The 18,850-nt window shown below is 51.9% G+C and overlaps 1 protein-coding gene across 2 annotated transcripts in view; it reads left to right on the forward strand.

Moving 5' to 3' along the window:
- Window positions 1-18,850, forward strand: part of PLXNA4 (plexin A4) — a 689,852-nt gene that overhangs the window by 650,760 nt on the left and 20,242 nt on the right. For both annotated transcript variants that reach the window (XM_075925673.2, XM_075925677.2), the window contains exons 27-30: window positions 49-148; window positions 2,616-2,806; window positions 6,324-6,493; window positions 9,009-9,221. In XM_075925673.2, coding sequence (XP_075781788.1) covers window positions 49-148; window positions 2,616-2,806; window positions 6,324-6,493; window positions 9,009-9,221 — 674 coding nt within the window. The remainder of the gene's footprint in view (window positions 1-48; window positions 149-2,615; window positions 2,807-6,323; window positions 6,494-9,008; window positions 9,222-18,850) is intronic.

Genomic DNA, 18,850 nt, shown 5'->3' on the forward strand with positions numbered 1-18,850 from the left:
TTGGGCCGGCTCCGGGAGGTTTATTGGTCCATTCTCTTTCCTTTGCAGGTGCCAGATGGGTCCGTGGTAGCGCTGGTGTCCAAGCAGGTCACTGCCTACAATGCTGTCAACAACTCCACGGTCTCCAGGACCTCAGCTAGCAAGTATGGTAAGGGCCTGTTTGCTGAGGCATGCTAGAGAGGCCAGTGGAGAGGCGATATTGGTGGCCACGCTGGTGGGGAGATGCTGGGTGCATGCGGAACACCTGCAAAGAGAACAGCCTGTGACAGCTAACCAGCAGTTGCCCAATAAGTCAACAGTGCGCCCTTGTAGCCAAGAAGGCTAATGGCATATTAGGTTGCATTAGGAGGAGCATTGCCAGAAGATCTAGGGAAGTGATTATTCCTCTTTATTCAGCTCTGGTGAGGTCACATGTGTCCAATTCTGACCCCCCCCTCCCTCCACTATAGGAAGGATGTGGACGCATTGGAGGGGGTCCAGCGGAAAGCGACCAAAATGATGAGGGGGCTGGAGCACATGACCTGTGAGGAGCGACTGAGGGATTTGGGCTTGTGTAGTTCTGCAGAAGAGAAGAGTGAGGGGGGATGTGAGAGCAGCCTTCAACTTCCTGAAGGAGGGTTCCAAAGAGGATGGAGAGAGGCTGTTCTCAGTACTGGTGGATGGCAGAACAAGGAGCAATAGGCTCAAGTTGTGATGGGGGAGGTCTAGGTTGGATATTAGGAAAAACTATTTCCCGAGGAGGGTGGGGAAGCACTGGGATGGGTTATCTAGGGAGGGGACGGAATCTCCATCCCTAGAGGTGTTTAAGTCTCGGCTTGACAAAGCCCTGGCTGGGATGATTTAGTTGGGATTGGTCCTGCTTTGGGCAGGGGGCTGGACTCGATGACTCCTGAGGTCTCTTCCAGCCCTGGGATTCTATGATTCTATGAAGTGCAGATGAAAAGTGTCAGACAGTCCAAAGGTGAAGTCCTTCTGAGTAGCAGAGTCTATGGGACTGCGGCCTGGGTGAGATAACACCAAGAGCAGTAAAAGTTAGCACTTCTCTAGCGCATTCGCCCTCAAAGCGCTTTACTGAGCAGCCCAGGTCCCATTAGGACCCTTTTACACAGGGGGAAACTGAGGCGAGCGATAGACGAGGTAAAGTGAGTCACATGGAAATTCTCCTGCAAAGCCCAGAATAGACCGTAGCTTTCCTGAGTCATGAAACCCAGCTCAACCGCCAGCGTATCCACCCTGGTGCTTGGCTGCCCATCGGTTGGACTTCCGACCGGAGAAGAACACCCGGGAGTGAGGGTTAGAGGGAAATGAGTTGCCAGGCTGCTGCAGGAGAGTGATACAAACCAGCCCTCCCTCGAGCCAGCTGCCTCCTCCACTTTTTATTTTAAATATATGAAAGTAAGTCTGATCCTTCTCATCTTCTTGTAGCTTGGGGGAAACACAGTTACTCAATGTCCAGAGGAGCCTGTTTCCCCTTACTCCAAGGACATGAGCAGTGCACCAAGCCTTATTAATATTCATGCTCTTTGCAGCATCGTTGCAATTAGGGAAGGACACGGCGACCTTTGCAAAGACGGATTTTGGGCTAGTTTCATTGTTATAGTTCTGGAGTTCTGTGCTAGGGGTTTTGAGGAGAAGGGCTGAGGAGGGGGGGAGTGTGGTGGATCAGAAGTGATTGTTAATTGCAGCAAAAGGAGCATTAGCTGGGGTGACCATGGATACTCCAGCCAGTAATTAATACAGGGAGACTGGTAATGCATTAATGAGGCTGCGTCAGACCCTGTGTTAATTGCAGTTGAAATACAGTCCACTTGTAGCATTGCGGGAGGGTCAGGGGGATTGCCTGGACTGTCACTCTGGGCCTGGGAGATGGGAAGCAGTATCTTTGGAGAGTAAAGGTGGCCTTCAATGGGGTGTCATGCCATCCACAGGCGCAGGTCTGGGGACTCGTGGTGCTGCCTGCAATGAGCTGAGCAGCACCCTTTGGAGGAGGGAATGACCCAGGGGTAGGGAGTGAGTGGGGTGTCTTCAGGGAAGAGGGGAGCAAATGGCTGTGTCCCAAGCCCAGCACGCAGGGTATGAAGCCCTTGGAGCATGAAGCCCCGTGGGCCTCGTCCAGATGGCTGCTCGTCGCCTGCGGTTTCTGCTGCAGCCAAGTGGAGCTGGGGGTTTTCAGGATCCCGCTCTGGCAGGACCCTGTTTCCAGCAGCGGCTGCCTGCCCTGACCCAGCAACAACTTGTGTGCCGTCGCGGGAGCTGAGCATCCCCTTTTCTAAACGGCCTCGTGTCTTGCCCAGCCTGGCAGCAGTTGTGCTGTTGTGCCGGGGAATGAGGCCTCCAGCCTTTCCCTTGGAGACTCTTCCCCAGCCCGACTGAACGACTGTAGGCAAGTTTTCCTGTGTATCTGCTCGGGGCCTGCTTTGCCTCTGAACACCTAGACCTGTGCGACTGTTAACAGGTGCAGCTGAGGCAGCCATGGCGGGAGATGCGGGTCTGTATTTTTAAAGCAGAAACAACCACAGAGTATTTCCCTGGGAAAACACATCGGCTCTCCTGGGGCCGCCTCTTCTTGAAGGGGGAGGATTGTATCTTGTGCGAGCTGTGGCTTTGTGTTCCAGAAAATATGATCCGCTACACGGGCAGCCCGGACAGCCTGCGCTCTCGCACCCCCATGATCACGCCTGATCTGGAGAGCGGAGTCAAGATGTGGCATCTAGTCAAGAACCATGAGCACGGAGACCAAAAAGAGGGCGACCGGGGCAGCAAGATGGTGTCTGAGATCTACCTAACCAGGCTGCTAGCCACCAAGGTATTATGCTGGAGAAGGGCGGAGGGACTTTAGAGAGGCGAGCTTCAAAGGGCTCAAAGGAGGAGATGGGGCTCTTCCTGGGCAAGAGAGAAGAGATGGTTCCCGCTGTTAGGGGAAGCCTGGAGAGAAGCCTTTTCTGCGTTTTGACAGCGTGCCCGTTATTTCGAAAAGGTAATCGAAATAACAGGCGCGTTGTTCTGCCGTCCCGGTAAACCTCATTCCACGAGGATTGAGGGACTTGTAGGAAAAGTGGTCTGTCTTGGAATTTTGAAGTAGGACTTTTTCAAAATAAGCTCAAAATAAGGTACGCAACTGGCACAGTTCCAATTGCGTAGCTCATTTCGAGCTAGGACTGCAGTGTCAACGCACCCGAGGAGCAGGCCTGGAAGGGGAGCAGCTGGAATTTAGGAGACAGCGGAGGATTCTGAAGGGTGGAGAGACAATGTGACCAGAGTGATGGGAGAGGAAGGTGGTGCTAGGAGCCCCGGTTCAGGTCAGCTGCACTGCAAGGGAGGGGAGCAGAGGGGAGGCCGGGATGCAGGAGGTTATAGTAGTCAAGAGGGAAGGGATGCAGGCTTGGACAACGTGCCAGAGAAGGAACGGTGGCTTCTGGCAATGCGAACGAATAGTTTAGCGAGAGCCTGGGCTGTAACTTGCACGCTACGCCTCTGTGAAGGCAGCCCCAGGCGGCGTGTGCTTTGCTTGCAACCGCATCGCATGGCTGACTCCTCAAAGCTGCCGCAGATCTGGCTCAGCTGCGCAGCTGCTAATCCCGGTTTCCTCCATTCGGTATTCCTTCCCCCCATAGGTGGTCTCATTTCAGAGGCCACGGATGGGGGGGTTCATAGTCCACCCACGAAAATGGAAATTGTCCCCTTCCCCAAGGCAGGGCGGGCAGTTTGCAGCACTGCTCACTGAGTTGCAGGCACCTAACGTCCATCCGTGTGTTGTGAGCATTGCCTGGACGGGAACATGTAGCGCTGCGCAGTGGGGCACGGCAGCTGGCTTTGTGCGCCTGCTCCTGATTGGAGAGGGCGCTTGGCCTGCTGCTCTCTGGCCCCCCGAGTGTGCGCAGCATCCTGGGGACGAGGGACATGAAGCGGGGCCGTCGTCACTGCCCGAGGGAGAGACTCGCCTAGTGCATGGGCCACATCCGGCGGCAGGGTGGTGGGGCGGATTTCAGAACCTCCCGGGGCAGCCCTGGCAGCGGTGGAAGCTGCAGTGTAGACCGGGCTCGGGGGGTTTACAACCCTCCCGGCGGAAATGCAACGGTGGTGAAGTCCATCGTTGAGTGTACCCACGCCCAGAGTCTGGGGCTGGACGCGGACCCCCATCGACACATCGAAGTCCTGCTCTGCTGTTCCCCCTGTGCCCTTGGTGTCTGACCCCCCGGCAACCGAATAACAATCCCTAATCCAGTTACTCTTGTGTCAGTGGGCACAGAGCGGGACTGGTGACAGACGTCGCTGGGCCATGCACGATGTTGGGGAGGCCCAGCTCCGCCCCCAGAAGGGGTGGGGCCTCAGGCAGGAGAGGCGGGACTAGGGCAACACGCCTCCAGCATCATGCAGAGATTGTGCTGCGCCTGTCCCAGCCAGCTAACAGCCATGCCATGCTAACAGCCGGGAAGCCCAGGCCCTTTTAATACCCTGGGCCCCGGGGCGATTGCCCTCTCGCCCCCGTCACCGCTGTCGGCGGCTCAGGCACAGAGTATGCAGTGGCTCTGTCTGACTTGGAACGTGCCCATCCCTGTGGCGTCTAGGTGCCATGAGGGTCCAGCAAGGTAAAAATAAAGGGCACCCTGACGGGGTGAGTTCCCCAGCTGACGTACAGCAGCAGTCGTCGGAGCAGGTTTGATTTACCCCTGCTGGGGGCTTGGCTGCCGCTGCACACGCTTGGTGTTCAGCCCAGATACCAGCAGACCACAAAGAGAACTCCAGCTCCTGCCTGTCCCGTCTGCCCTCCCTTGCGAGCCAAGCTGGGAGCCGGCGGTGAATTTGACACAGCAACAGAGACTTGGAAAGGCTGTTTTCCCCCCCTGCACTTCGTATGAGAGACTTTGCCTCTCTCCATCCTCCCCTCTGAGGGAGAGAGGAGAGAGTGCCATAGCTGCCAACGCAGTCCTGGGGAATACTTAGTTACACCGAGAGAGGTTTGTACCCTGACCTCGGAGCACTGGGATCCTTTGCCTAAAAGCCTTGGAGGGTTTCTTTGCATTTGGCTGGGCAATTTGGAGAGAACCAATTCCCCCTGGAAACAGATCCAGAGGGCAGCTCCTCTGGGTCAAATTTCCCCTTCGGGGCCCTCTCCTTGCTCAGACCTGGGCTTTGCTCATTTTTCAGGAGCTCTGGCAAGCCGGCGCTCAGCCTTTCTCTGTTTGTTTCTCCAGCATAAATCAAATGGGGAATCGGCAAGGGACTCCAGCCTGCTCATTAAGCATCGGTGTGTTGGTTTAGTGCTGGGTAAACTCCCCCCAGCTTGGCAGGACCTGTCTCTCCACTTCCAGGACGGGGACTCTCCCCGTGCCAGTGCAGAGAAAGGAGGAACGTTGGTCATTGCAGGGAACTTTTCATTGTCGGAGCCGATCCCGTTACGCAGTTACAGTCATTAAAGGGGCGTCAGGGCTGATTTCCTAGCTGTGACAAAGGAGGAGTGCTGGGGACACAGACTAGGACTTGTCACGCTGCACAGCCCCTACACAACCCTCGCAGTTCAACCATAGCATAGCAGCCACGTTGGCTCTGGTGAGGCCACATCTGGAGCCTGGGGCTGGTTTTAGGGTGTCCATCACCCACAGGGGGGTCCCTGGGGCCACGGAAGATGTTGGGGTATTAAGTGAACATACCCACTTGCCCTCCAGACCCCTCACACTCAGATCGTCCCATTTCATGATGGTTCTCAGCCCGATCTGGGCTCTCTCCCCTATGGGAGCACGGGAACCCTCCCCAGGCTCTGCACAAGCCTATCCCGACATCCGCACGGCGGCCCCAGAGCACTGTGTGATCTTTCAGGGCCTGCTCCCTGCACAGAGGGTGGCAAAACCCCATCGGGAGCAGGAGTGTTGCTCAGTGCACAGGTTGGACTGTCTCGCATGCAAAACACCCACCTCTCCACTCCCCACCACACACTGGGGGAGCCCGACTTCCCTGGAGCATCACCAGGTGACACCGGTGGAAGATCTGACCCCAAACCGGAAACCTCCCCACCCTTTCTGCAATATGGGGTTTTTCTGCTCACACATCCCTCCACATTCTGGGACTTGGGGGCCAAAAGACGGGCCCCGGTGAACAACACCGCCAAGCAAACACTTCCCTATATCTGTTGAAGCCAGGCAAGGTGAAGTTCTCCACCTCCGCAAAGGGACAAACTCGAAGGAGAGAGAAGGGGCCGCGTCCCTGGCCTGCTCCATCCATGGATGCTTGCTGAGGCTGCTGCCTGGGTCCAAGACCGAGAGCGGGTCCCAGGATGGTGTCTCATGCTCTTCTCCTTCCTCCCTTCCCCCCTAACCTCCCAACAGGGCACTTTGCAGAAGTTTGTAGACGACCTCTTTGAGACGATCTTCAGCACGGCCCATCGCGGCAGCGCCCTGCCCCTCGCCATCAAGTACATGTTTGATTTCCTGGACGAGCAGGCCGACAAGCACAACATCCACGACCCCCATGTGCGGCACACCTGGAAGAGCAACTGGTCAGTGCGAGCTCCCCCGGCGTGGCCCTGCTCTCTGTCCCGGGTAGAGGGGACCGGGTTTGGGGTTCTGATGTGCAGGGAGGACAGTCAGTGGGTAAGGCAACGGCTGGGTTCGTCTCCAGCTCTGCCACGGACTCCCATTATCCTCTGCGGAAAAGCTCAGCGGGCACGTGTCTCCTGGGTCTGATTGTGGCTTGGAGATATACCCGAGCTGGGCCGAATCAAGCTTCGGCGCAGGCCATGCCCAGGACCGTGGGTAATTAGGCATGTGATTGTCACAAGGCCTGTGTCGCTGATGCTTCATGGCTGTAGCACCTGAGCAAGCTGGATAGAAGCTAGCACTGGCGTGTCTACTCCAGCTGAAATCACAGCTTGTGATGGCGATATAGACACCCCCTTAGTCTCTGTGCCTCTGAGAAGGGGGGTTCACAGTAGTTCCCAGGGGCACTGTGGCGATAGAGCCATCAAGGGTCATGGGGTGCAGGCGACAGGAGCCACACGAGCATCTAGTGGGGGGGTAAGTGGCATAGCCTGACTCTGCTCCAACCACTGGGCAGCACTTCCCTCCCACTCTTGTTGCACATACTGGAATAGAACAGAGCTCTCTCTCGAGAGGATCCCTGATGCTTTTATCCTCTGAGTCACCCTGTTGGGGAGGGTCCCCTGGGGAATTGTCCCCCCCCTTCTTCTGCACTAATACGAGGGACTATAAAAGGCACAGCAGAAGAGAACCACAGGACTCCCAGCTGATGAGTTTTCTCCTTTTACCAGCCATGCTGACTGGCAGGTCGGCACAGCGCCGGGAAATAAAAAAAGAAACCCCATGCATCAAAGAGGCTTTCAGCTAATGAAACATTAGCATATTATTAACATTATCTGTGGCGCTAATCTAAGGCTGATTGCAGCCACTCAGACTAAATGAGCAGGAGGTTTATTTAACGGGGGAAGGGTGGAGGAAGAAATGATCTCTTCTCAATCAGATTAAATTAACTCCAAGTCACTTCCCCCTTCTCGCTCCCAGCCAGTGCTCTCTGCTACCTGTGGCTGGCTGGAGTGTAGCAGCCGAGAAATTGAGTTGCAAGTGACCGTTGTCAGGCCAACTTGCCCAGCGCTTCCTCCCCACTCCACGGCCCACTGCTCTTTCGGGTGTTAGCCCAGGCCCCTACCTTCTGGTTGCAAATGTCTCCAGCAACTGGGCTTCAGCTGCTTCTCTGGGGGAGGCTCTCACCGGCGCCCGAAGGCAAGTTTCTGCCTGATGTTCAGCCCACACGTTTGTCGGCTCCAGAGGCATCGGGGGGGAAAACGAGGTGATAACTAACCCAAAAGGACGTCTGCCTGGCGGGGTCTGCAGGCTGTAGACCCCAGGGAGAGAGGAGAATTGTTAGGGAACCAGGCAGAAGTGCAAGGAAGTGGGTGTGCCCCGTGCAAGAGCTGAGGCCAAAGCCAGCAGGGAGCTGTTGGAAGAGCCCCAAGGTAAGCAGGGAGGAGTAGCAGCAGCTTAGTGGTTTGCGCATTGGCCTCCTAAACCCAGTATTGTGAGCTCAATTCTTGAGGGGGCCGTTTGCGGGTAAATCTGTCAGGGCTGGTACTTGGTCCTGCTGTGAGGGCAGGGGACTGGACTCAAACATCTGTCAAGGTCCCTTCCAGTGCTATGAAATGGTATATCTCCATTGATTATATTAGGACAGCACCTGTAAGCAATGTTAAGTGCCTTTCACCCCCAGGACACCTAGAAGCAATGGGATGCAAGTCAGGAAAGGGGAGTTGTAGCTCGGCAAAGGCCAGCAATGAAGATCTGTGAACATGAGGGGTAATGTGACAGATGCCCCTGCCCTGGAGACATTTGAAACCAGACTTGCCAAAGCCCCGAAGATGGTGATCCAGTGGGTGGGCTTTGATCACAGAGGCTTCTAATTACCCCCGAGCTGTGCTCTACCCAGCCTGCTGGGGCTGGGGGCAGGCCAGGGGTCCAGCTACATAGCACGGCCAGGGTGGTTACCACCCAGGGCAATTTCAACCAGCGCACGGAATTGTAATTGGGAAGCTCAATGCCAACACCCCATTTTTTAGTGTTACACGTCCCTGCCCACCCCAGGTATTGCTGAGACTGAAAATTCAGACCCGCTCCCCACTTACAAGCACAGATAGTTCTACGGTTTGCAGGTATATGACCTCTTCTAGCCACGTCTGGGGGAGCGATTAGCAGGCGGGTCTCGTTCCAGCACCCTTGCGAGGCATTTACAGACCTTAAGGAGGGACCCTCTCTGCCAGCCCAACTAGTTCCACCAATTTCAGTGGGGCCCTTTGCAGAGTCGGATGCTACTCAAGGTGAATTGAGTAGAGTCCCACCAGGGAGGAATTTGAGCCAGGAATTTGACCAGGACTTTAACAGGGTTCAAAAAACAGCTAGGTAGATTCATGGAGGTTAGGTCCATCAATGGCGATTAGCCAGGATGGGTCGGAATGGTGTTCTGACTCTGAACCATGTTCTTCCCCTCTGCCTTCCCCCCTGCAGTTTGCCACTACGGTTCTGGGTCAACATGATCAAAAACCCCCAGTTCGTATTCGACATCCACAAGAACAGCATCACCGATGCCTGCCTCTCGGTGGTGGCTCAGACCTTCATGGACTCCTGTTCCACCTCGGAGCACCGTCTGGGCAAAGACTCCCCGTCTAACAAGCTTCTGTATGCCAAGGACATCCCCAGCTACAAGAACTGGGTGGAAAGGTGAGTCCTACACTGAGGAGAGGGGTCGGCATGAGCTCCCTGGGCCTGCTCTGTGGACGGAGGCTGCAGGATGGGAAGAGAGCTACACTAGAAGGTCGTGGCGCTTGTCAGTTTAATTTTGGTTCTAAGACCCGATGGAAAGATCCTTTCTTGGCCATTTTGCTCCATATGCCTCACACCAAAGATGGGGACGTCAGTTAGAGGAATACGCGGAAGTTGTTTTCAGATCTCATGTCTCTTGTGGAGACACTGGCGTGTGGAGGCTGAGGGAAACAGAGAGCGTGACAGATTCTGGCTGAGTCATGGTGCCCGGCCGCAGAAGGATGGTCTAAGCTTGGGATTCATCGTTTCTACACACTCTCGAGCCAAAAAGGGCCCAGTCCTGGCCAAGCTGCCTTGTTTACCTTTTGTTTTGATATGGTCTCTCAGGGTACGTCTAGACTACATGGCTCCGTCGACGGAGCCACGTAGATTTGTTTGTTCAGCAAAGGGAAATGAAGCCGTGATTTAAATAATCGCAGCTTCATTTAAATTTAAATGGCTGCCCCGCTCTGCCGATCAGCTATTTGTCGGCAGATCGGGGCAGTCTGGACGCTTCCCTGCCAATATGAAAGCCCTTTATCAACCTCATCCTACGAGGCATAACGGGGAGGTCGATAAAGGGCTTTCAGGTCGGCGTGGGAGCGTCCAGACTAGTGCGCTGAGCCGACAAACAGCTGATCAGCTGTTTGTTGGCTCAGCGCGGCAGCCATTTAAATTTAAATGAAGCCACGATTATTTAAATCACCGCTTCATTTCCCTTTGCCGATCAGCCTAATCTATATGGCTCCATCGATGGAGCCATGTAGTTTAGACACACCCTCACAGTATTCATGCCAGCAAGTTCAGGAAGTCAGGATAGGATAAATGGACTGTAAGGTGGATAGAAAGCTGGCTAGATTATCTGACTCAACAGGTAGTGATCAATGTTTGACTGGTGGTCACTGCCAAGTGGAGTGCTCCAGGGGTCAGTTTTGTTCAGCATCTTCATTAATGACCTGGATGAGGGGATGGACTCCACCCTCAGCAAGTTTGCAGATGACACTAAGCTAGGGGGAGAGGTAGATATGTTGGAGGGCAGGGATAGAGTCCAGAGTGACCTAGACAAATTGGAGGATTGGGCCACAAGAAATCTGATGAGGTTCAACAAGGACAAGTGCAGAGTCCTGCCCTTGGGACGGAAGAATCCCAAGCATTGTTACAGGCTGGGGACCGACTAGCTAAGTAGCAGTTCTGCAGAAAAGGACCTGGGAATTCCAGTGGATGAGAAGATGGAGATGAGTCAATAGTTTGCCCTTGTAGCCAAGAAGGATAACGACATATTAGGGGGCATCAGGAGGAGCATTGCCAGCAGATCTAGGGAAGTGATTCTTCCCCTTTATTTATGCTGGTGAGGCCACATCTGGAATATTGTATCCAGGGCTGGGTCCTCGCCCCATTACAGAGAGGATGTGGACACATTGGAGAGAGTCCAGTGGAGGGTGACCAAAATGATTAGGGGACTGGAGCACGTGAATTATGAGGAGAGGCTGAGGGATTTGGGCTTGTTTAGTTTGCAGAAGAGTGAGGGGGGATTTGATAGAAGCTTTCAACTACCTGAAGGAGGTTCCAAAGAGGATGGAGAGAGGCTGTTCTCAGTGGGGACAGATGACAGAACAAGGAGCAATGGTCTCAAGTTGCAGTGCGGGAGGTGTAGGCTGGTTATTAGGACAAACTCTTTCCCTAGGAGGGCGGGGAAACACTGGGATGGGTTCCCCAGGGAGGGGGTGGAATCTCCATCACTAGAAGTTTTTAAGTCTCAGCTTGACAAAGTCCTGGCTGGGTTGATTTAGTTGGGTTGGTCCTGCTTTGGGCAAACAGACTTGCATGCAGGTGACTTTGCGTGAAACCCCAAAGAACAAAGAGATTGGCTATTTTGGAATTGATGATGTCCAGGCATTGTTTCACAGAGCAGGGGTTTCCCATGCATCCTAACCCAGTTCCTCTCCACACACTTACTCGCTGCTGTGCAGGGATCTATGGACTGTACACCACAGGCAGCCCCATTACAGTGGCTGGACATGCAGTTCCTACCTGCATAGTTCAGTAAGTGCTTTATGATCCATCAGCAGGAAAAGTGCCCAGTCAATCAACACAAAATTTTTCTCTTCTTCCTATTAATAGAGGGCCAGATCTTGTGGGACTAAGCCTGGCAAAGCTCCCATGACTTTGATAACAGTTTGCTTGAGGAAACTTTGTAGAATTTGATGTATGAATGGTTTTCCAATATCCCCTTGTTTGCTGGGCATTACTGACAATTTTTGGAAATATACAGTCAGAAAATGCTTGCTGTAAAGCAAACATGGATCCATCAGAGGCCATATAAAAATATACAGTTTTAAATAATTATTCAGCTGGATAGAAAGATAGATATTGTCTAAAATTCAGGGCTGTCAAGCAATTAAAATAATTAATCTTGCAATTAATTATGCTGTTAATAATAAGATGCCATTTATTTATATATTATTGGCTGTTTTCTACATTTCTAATTATATTGATTTCAATTACAACCAGGATACAAAGTGTATGGTACTCCCTTTATATATATTTATTTGTTTTACAAAAATTTACTGTGTAAAAACAAAAGAAAGAGTGTTTTTCAATTCACCTACTAGAAGTAGATAGAGGAAATAAAGGCTTCCCTCACCCAACACGCAAGCCTCTCAGAAACTCAGCAGGGAGGCGAGGGGAAAGCTTTAGGAGCTGCTCCCTTCCTCAGCACAATCTCATTGGCCATTTCCTGGCTAGAAACCGGCCAACGGGAGCGGCCTGTTTCAATAACAGGCAGCCACGAAGCACAAGGGGCTCCAGACCACATGGCTGCTGCCTGTGCGGGGGCGGGGCAGGCAGACAGGTTCCCTCTAAGCTGTGGAGCAGCACAGCTTCACAGGTGCTTAATCAGCCCCACCCTGTCAAGGGCTCAGGGTTCTGTGCATGGACATGACTGATTGGGCGGGGCTGATAAATCACCTGTGAAGCTGGGCTGCCTCGCACCTTAGAGGGAACACTGGCTGGCAGGGAGGCTGATTCAGGAATAGGCCAATGGCCGGTAAGTCTCCTGGCCAGATCCTGCCTCTGGCACCCGAGCCCCTCCCTTCCCCAACCCTCTGCCCCCCACTCCTGCTCCCTACACCACCAAAACCTCTGCCCCCCTCCTACACCTATATCCCCTCCCAGATGGGCACCTCAACCCCCTGCCCCAGATCACAGTCCCCTCCTGCCCTAGCTCACAACCCAAATCCCTGCACCCTCTCCTTCCTGTACCTCAATCCCCTGCCCTAGGTCACACTCCAACCCCCTGCATCCCATCCAGTGCCCCAGGTCACAACTGCCTCCTTCACCCAAACTCCCTCACTTACCCCAAGCTCCCTTCTGCACTCAACCTCCCTGCACCTCCTCCATTAATATCCTGGAAGAGTATGGCCCTTGACCACTTTCCAAATTCTTGGAGTGGTCCCCCATCAAAAATTATTGCCCAGCCCTGGCGTACACGATGTGTTCTGTGCTGTAACTGAAATCAGTTTATTTGATAATGTAGAAAAACATCCACAATGTTTAATACATTTCTGTGTTAAACAGTGTGATTAATCACAATTAATTTTTTTAATTGTGATTCATTTTTTGAGTTGATCACATGCGTTATCTGTGGTTAATTGAGAGTCCTAGTAAAACCGATCACACATCACACAGGTTTATATGAACTCTTTGTTACTGTAGTGATACAGTGATATTATGGAGTGGGTTAGTCATTCTGGTATATCAGTGAAAGAAGAACATTGCTGGTTAAGATTTCTACACTGTAGTCAGAGTTAAATGAAATCCTTTCTAATGCAGCCACTGTTGGTCACTGATTTGTCCAGACAATTATTTTTAGCAGCACTTTAGACACTTCCATTTTTTATGAATGTAGTTTCTTAGCAACCAATCGGGCCTGTAGGAGTTACCTTGCTTAATTATGACTGATTTCTCATACTGTGCCCAAGTTTTCAAACATGTGAAGAGCTGGGGAACTAGATCCATCTGGACACTGGGAATGAGATCCGGAGATGTTTACTTGTGGATTGTGCATTTAGGTCATTCTTGACCCAGAGATGTTACGATCTAGTAGCTCTTTGGTGGTCTGTGTGAAATGGGCCGTTAGTTTTAATCGACAGAGACTCAGCTCACACCTTCCACTGCAACTAGTACTCAATGTCACCCTGGTTAGCAGTCAGCTGATTGATTACCATGACTCTTTCAGCTCCTAAGTCCCTCCCATCTCTAGAGGTGGTCTCTGTCCTTCAAGTGGTGGGGTGAGGACTCTTTGGTGGGAAGGGGTGTTTGGAGAAGCTTTCCCCGGGCCTCTCCCTCTTCTCCGGATAAATAGAAAACGTAAGTCACCGGGGCTTGTATTAGCAGTGTATTTATTAAAACTGCTTGAGTGGAAGGCTGATCCCCAGCTGTAGGGGTGACTTTTTCCTGGAAGCTTTCCCAGAACAACTGGACGAGTTTGCATTCATAAATCAGGTGCATCAATGCACCTGCTGCTACTTAACATCGCCAGCTTTTATCTGAGACAGACCCGGGGCCTGCTGGGGTGATTTTTAACAGTGCACAAAAACTCTGCAAGGTGCCTTGCTGCTGTATTGGCTGAAACCCAAAGCAGATTGGGAGGTTGTGAATATCGGCGTCGGTTTTGTCCCTCTGGAATGCAAGTGCCTGGCTCTGAGGAGCACCTGGACCGGGGATGGTTGTTGCTTCCATCTTGGAGAAACCAGCTGGTGGTGCCTAGATGCTCAGGTGATGGGTGTGGTCAGGATGGACATACGACTGATTTGCACCCAACTCTTAAAGAATCCCATGCCATTCTTTCACTGGAGTTATTCCAGTTAATTCAGTAGTCCTCAGCTGACAGGATGGTCACACAAGACAGCTGGGTTTTAAGGACGGAGCACGACTCAATGCCGAAGTAACTGGAGTCACAGCTAGGGAGTTACTGAGTTGCTAAGGAGTTGGCTAGAAGGAACCTGAAGTCAAACTTGTCTTATGTAGGAACATTAGAGCTAAAATTGATTGTGCCTGGGTGCTTGGTGTCAATATCCAACTGAAGGAGCAAAAGCAAAGTATCCATACTAGTATGTATTGGTCTAACATGAATGCTAACTTAGCTAGCCCCTCTGAGGAGCTCCCCTACGCCAAGCCATCTGCTACTAGCTGCTGGTTTCTCTGCACGGAGGATGCACTGGTGCTCAAAAGACCTCACAGCAGCGTCAGCAGCCATGGTTACTCCTAAGGGGATACAGCGCCAAAAGATTAAAAGTTCTGTGCACAAGTTTTTAAACTCTGCCTATTCTACATGGCAAAATAACAAGCTATAATCACATCCGTTTTGAGTATTTCGGTTATTTATTTCAAAATACCTTTCATCCAGAATGGCCATAAAATACAGACAACAACAACAAAATTAGGAAATGTTTTTTTGAGAAATAGATTCCTTACTAGGTATATTAATACAGAATGCTGAGTAATAATTCATGTAAACAACCATAGAGAAACATATCTTCCACACCCCTCAGACGCAGTGCAAAGGTTTGGGAGCATCGGGGTAGTGGAGGAGACGAGGAAGTAATTTCTGGGAAGGAGCTTGGTCTATGTCTAGACTATAGGGTTTTATTGGAAAAAGGTACACAAATTGCACTCCGCAATTTGTGCACCTTTTTCTGATAGTTTTTTCAGAAGCGGCTTTTCCAAAATTTGGCCCATCTACACTGGGCCAAATTTCAGAAAAAAAACCTCTTTTGGAAGAGCCCTTCTTCCTCATGGAAGCCCTTCTTCTTCTTCCAAAAGAGCGCATCTGCTGTTCTGCCAAAAAAGGGGAAGAGCAGACATGTTCCCTGGATGTGGCAGAGTTTTTCCGGGATACCAGAGGTTTGAGAGACTAATCCCAGAAAGAGGTATCCCGGAAAAACCCCGTAGTCTAGACATAGCCCTGGGTGTGAAATTAAAGAATTGTTGGCTGAGAGAAAAGTACGGTACTGGGGTGGGGGGGGGCAGGGAGGGATTGTTGGGGAGCTTCCCCCATGCAGATCCTGCATGATCCTTGGCTCTCCCATTCAGTCAGGTATTTCTGTCCCTGTCCACATTCAGCCTCTCAGCCGGCCTCCTTCCCCCATGTAGCCCTGCACCCCCTCCCTCGTCCCCATGTGTCTCTGTGCCACCACTCAGCCAACACTTTCCCCCATGTTGGCCTGCCCCAGTCTGCCCCCCTCACTAGCCCTCATGAACTGGTCTGTGACTCCACAGCCATCTTTCTCCTGCCCTGGCCCAACGGGTGCTGTGTAGAAGGCACTGCAGGCTCTGTTGCTTCCCTATCATATCTGGGGCTGCCCTGACTGGGACCAGCTGCTCTGGTGTTGGGCCACTGCACCTTCTGGGAGGCAAATACGCAGAAGTGCAGCAGCATTCCGGCAGAAGCTATTTTCTTCAGAAAAAAATAAATAAAAAATGCACAACCCATGAACTATGCATGTATGCAGTGGCTCAGAATTCTCCCCAGCATTCATGGTACATGCTTCAAGCAAAGCATCCAGCAGCACCCGTTGACATTACGGCTACATCTACACTGCCCCCCTTTTGAGCAAAAGCCTATGCAAATGAAGCGCAGATTAGCATATTGCCAGGCTTCATTTACATAATTAATTAGGAGCCGTTTTTGTACAAGAAGCTTTTGCGCAAAAAGGAGCTGTGTGGACGGCCCCTTTTTGCGCAAAAACCCCCTCTTGCGCAAGAGCCGTTCTTCCTGAAAAAATGAGGAAGAATTATGCAAATGAAGCATTGCAATATGCTAATCCATGCTTCATTTGCATAGGCTTTTGCGCAAGAGAGGGGCAGTGCAAACATAGCCTAAGTCCATGGTCACCAACCAGTAGATCGTGATCTACCGGTAGATCTCAGAGGCTCTAAGAGTAGCTCTTGAGTCCTCTCTGAACTGTGCGCCTGCGCAGTACATTTACATTAGATTTCCTCATTTGAGGAGCAGATACTCACCGAGCAACAGCACAGGTGAGTAGCTGCGAGGAATGGTGGGAATTTTTTTTAAAGTAGCGGTATAAGGAATGGGGATAGCAAGTGATGGAGAGGAGGAGACTACAGAGGGCGGGGCTTCAAGGAAGGGGTGGGGCAGTAGATCTTGGCTTGGTCTGTCATTTAAAAAGTGATCTTGGGTGTAAAAAGGTTGGAGACCACTGGCCTAAGTGATGAGCAGGGGTTTGCTCTAACCAAAATCCCAATCCAAACAGCCCAGAGACTTGGAAAAGCCAAGTTATGGATTCAGTTTCTGGAGCTGATGCCACTTCCGGGTGAAAACATGCAACTAAAACTAGCCAGAGTCAATCAGAGCTCAGACATCTCTGGGCCAAAAGGAGAATTCAGGATGGAGCAGAAGAAAGAGTCAGAGAACACAGGAAAAGGCGACTGGGTTCAGCAATCCTCAACCTGCGCCGGAGCGCCTCCTTTCTCTGCAGCTGGGCAGAGGGGGACCGTCAGAGTGGACCTAATGGTGATCTCTCCTACACTGGTGTAACACCATTGGCTTCCAGATATGCACCAGCAGAGCTGAGATGAAAACTTTTGCAAGTTTGCCACCTTGCCTGAGTCGCCCCTTTGAGCCAACACACCCTGGAAATTTGGGAACACTTCATACAATCCCAGAGCCCCAAGAAGGGGACTATGTTCTGACCGGGACCGGCTCATTAGCATTCACAAGCGTGCTGGAAATATGACACAGGGCTGCAGCTGACCTTTTGTTTCTCTCCACGCTGCCAAATTTATGATAACACTTGTTTGAACTTCATTAACACGGCTTAATTGCATTCGTCACAATCAATACATCGTCCCCATGCCGAAGCCTGCGGCACGAAGGCAGGAATGCAGGGAACCAAAAGGAGTGAGACAAAGGACCAAAAGCCCCTGTACATTTCCATCTCACACCCAGGCCTCGCGCTAAGATGCATGTGATGCTGCAAAGGAAAAATCCAGGGTGTCCCTCTCCCCCCGGAAAGCTCCTTGGACCATGACCGTGCAGTCATGTCTCTAGCTAAATGGTGACGTTTCTTAGCTTTAGCTTGGACTCCCTCTGACCCCTTCTAAATTTTCCCAACAACCAAGTATCAGTCTCGGCATTCGGGGGTTGAGTCTGAGGGCAGGAGACAGTTTTTCGACCTTGCTTGGACCGAATTGGACAGAGGGTGTCCTGAATGAGGCCCCTAACCTTGAGGTGTTCCACAGGGTTTGAAAAGCTGGCTCCCTTCTGCTGGTCATTGGAAAGAGCCAGCTGTGTGATGGGCGGGCCTAGGGCAACAGAGTCTTATTTGTTGGGTCAACTCTAATGATAAAAGTCACTGAGAGTTTAAACAGTCACATCAGGGGGGCTCCCCAATCCCCAAACTGGAGTGCAGAAGAGAAATCAAGGGCCTGCTGGGAATTTCAGCTTCCTTAGCTCTTGTCCTGGCCTGACATGTAACTGATCGCAGGCAGAGGGAGGGGAGCTTGTCAGTAGACACAACAACAACCAGCTCCTATGGATCTCCAAGGTCAGTATCACTAGCCCCATTGTTAGAGGAGGGGAAACTGAGGCACAGAATGGGGAAAGTGACTTGCCAAAGACCAGTAAGCAGCTCAGTGGCAGAGGAGGGATTAGAACCTACTTCTCCTAAGTTTCAGTCGAGTGATTTACTCACAGGTAAGTTCCTGTTAAACCCTGCACAGCAGCTCGGGGAGACAGTGGGGAGAGAAATCTCTTCCCAAGCCCTGAAGCTGCCAGGGATAGTGGGGAGAAGTTCCTGTCCCACCTGGAGCTCTCCGCACCCTGAAAATGCTTCTGCACCCCAAAGCCCCCATCCCAGCCCCAACCTAAAGCCCACATCCCCAGCCCAGAGCCTGTACCCCGTCTTGCACACTAACCCCAAGCCCAGAGCCTCTCCCCTCACCTGCACCCCAAACCCCTCAACATCAAACCCACCCTAGGACCCACACCCCCAGCTGGAGTCCTTATACCCCTGTACTCCAGCCCTGTGTCTGAGCCCCCTCCTGCACTCAGAACCCTTTGATCTCACTCCTGCCACATACATTTTGTTAGGGGCATTATCATGAATATGATGTGTCACACAGCCCCTCTGCACTGGTGCCCACAAGAAAATTCATTCTGCTCAGGGGTGGGGGGAAAACGTAGGAGGAACACTACTCACTAAGCCATCCTGCCTCTGGCAAAAGGCTGGAATTATTCAGATGAACTGTAAGGAAGCAATGCTCCCCAGTTAGCAACCTCTCATCTTTCCATCGCACTTCCCAACATGAGAACAGAGAGCGGGAGCCACCTCAAATGAAATCTCTCGGTTCATCTGTTCAGGTGTGTCTACACTGCGCTCGGAGCTGGCAATAAGCTATGCAGTTTGAGCGACGCAGATTGCATCGCTTAGTTTGAGTTAATTTCAAAATAGCTTATTTCGAAACGTCCCTTAATCCTCGTGGAACGAGGTTTACAGGAAGGTCAGAATTAGCAAGCCCCTTATATT

This window comes from Pelodiscus sinensis, chromosome 1 (genome assembly GCF_052426305.1).
Source record: "Pelodiscus sinensis isolate ZL-2025 chromosome 1, ASM5242630v1, whole genome shotgun sequence".
NCBI classification, from domain to species: Eukaryota; Metazoa; Chordata; order Testudines; family Trionychidae; genus Pelodiscus; species Pelodiscus sinensis.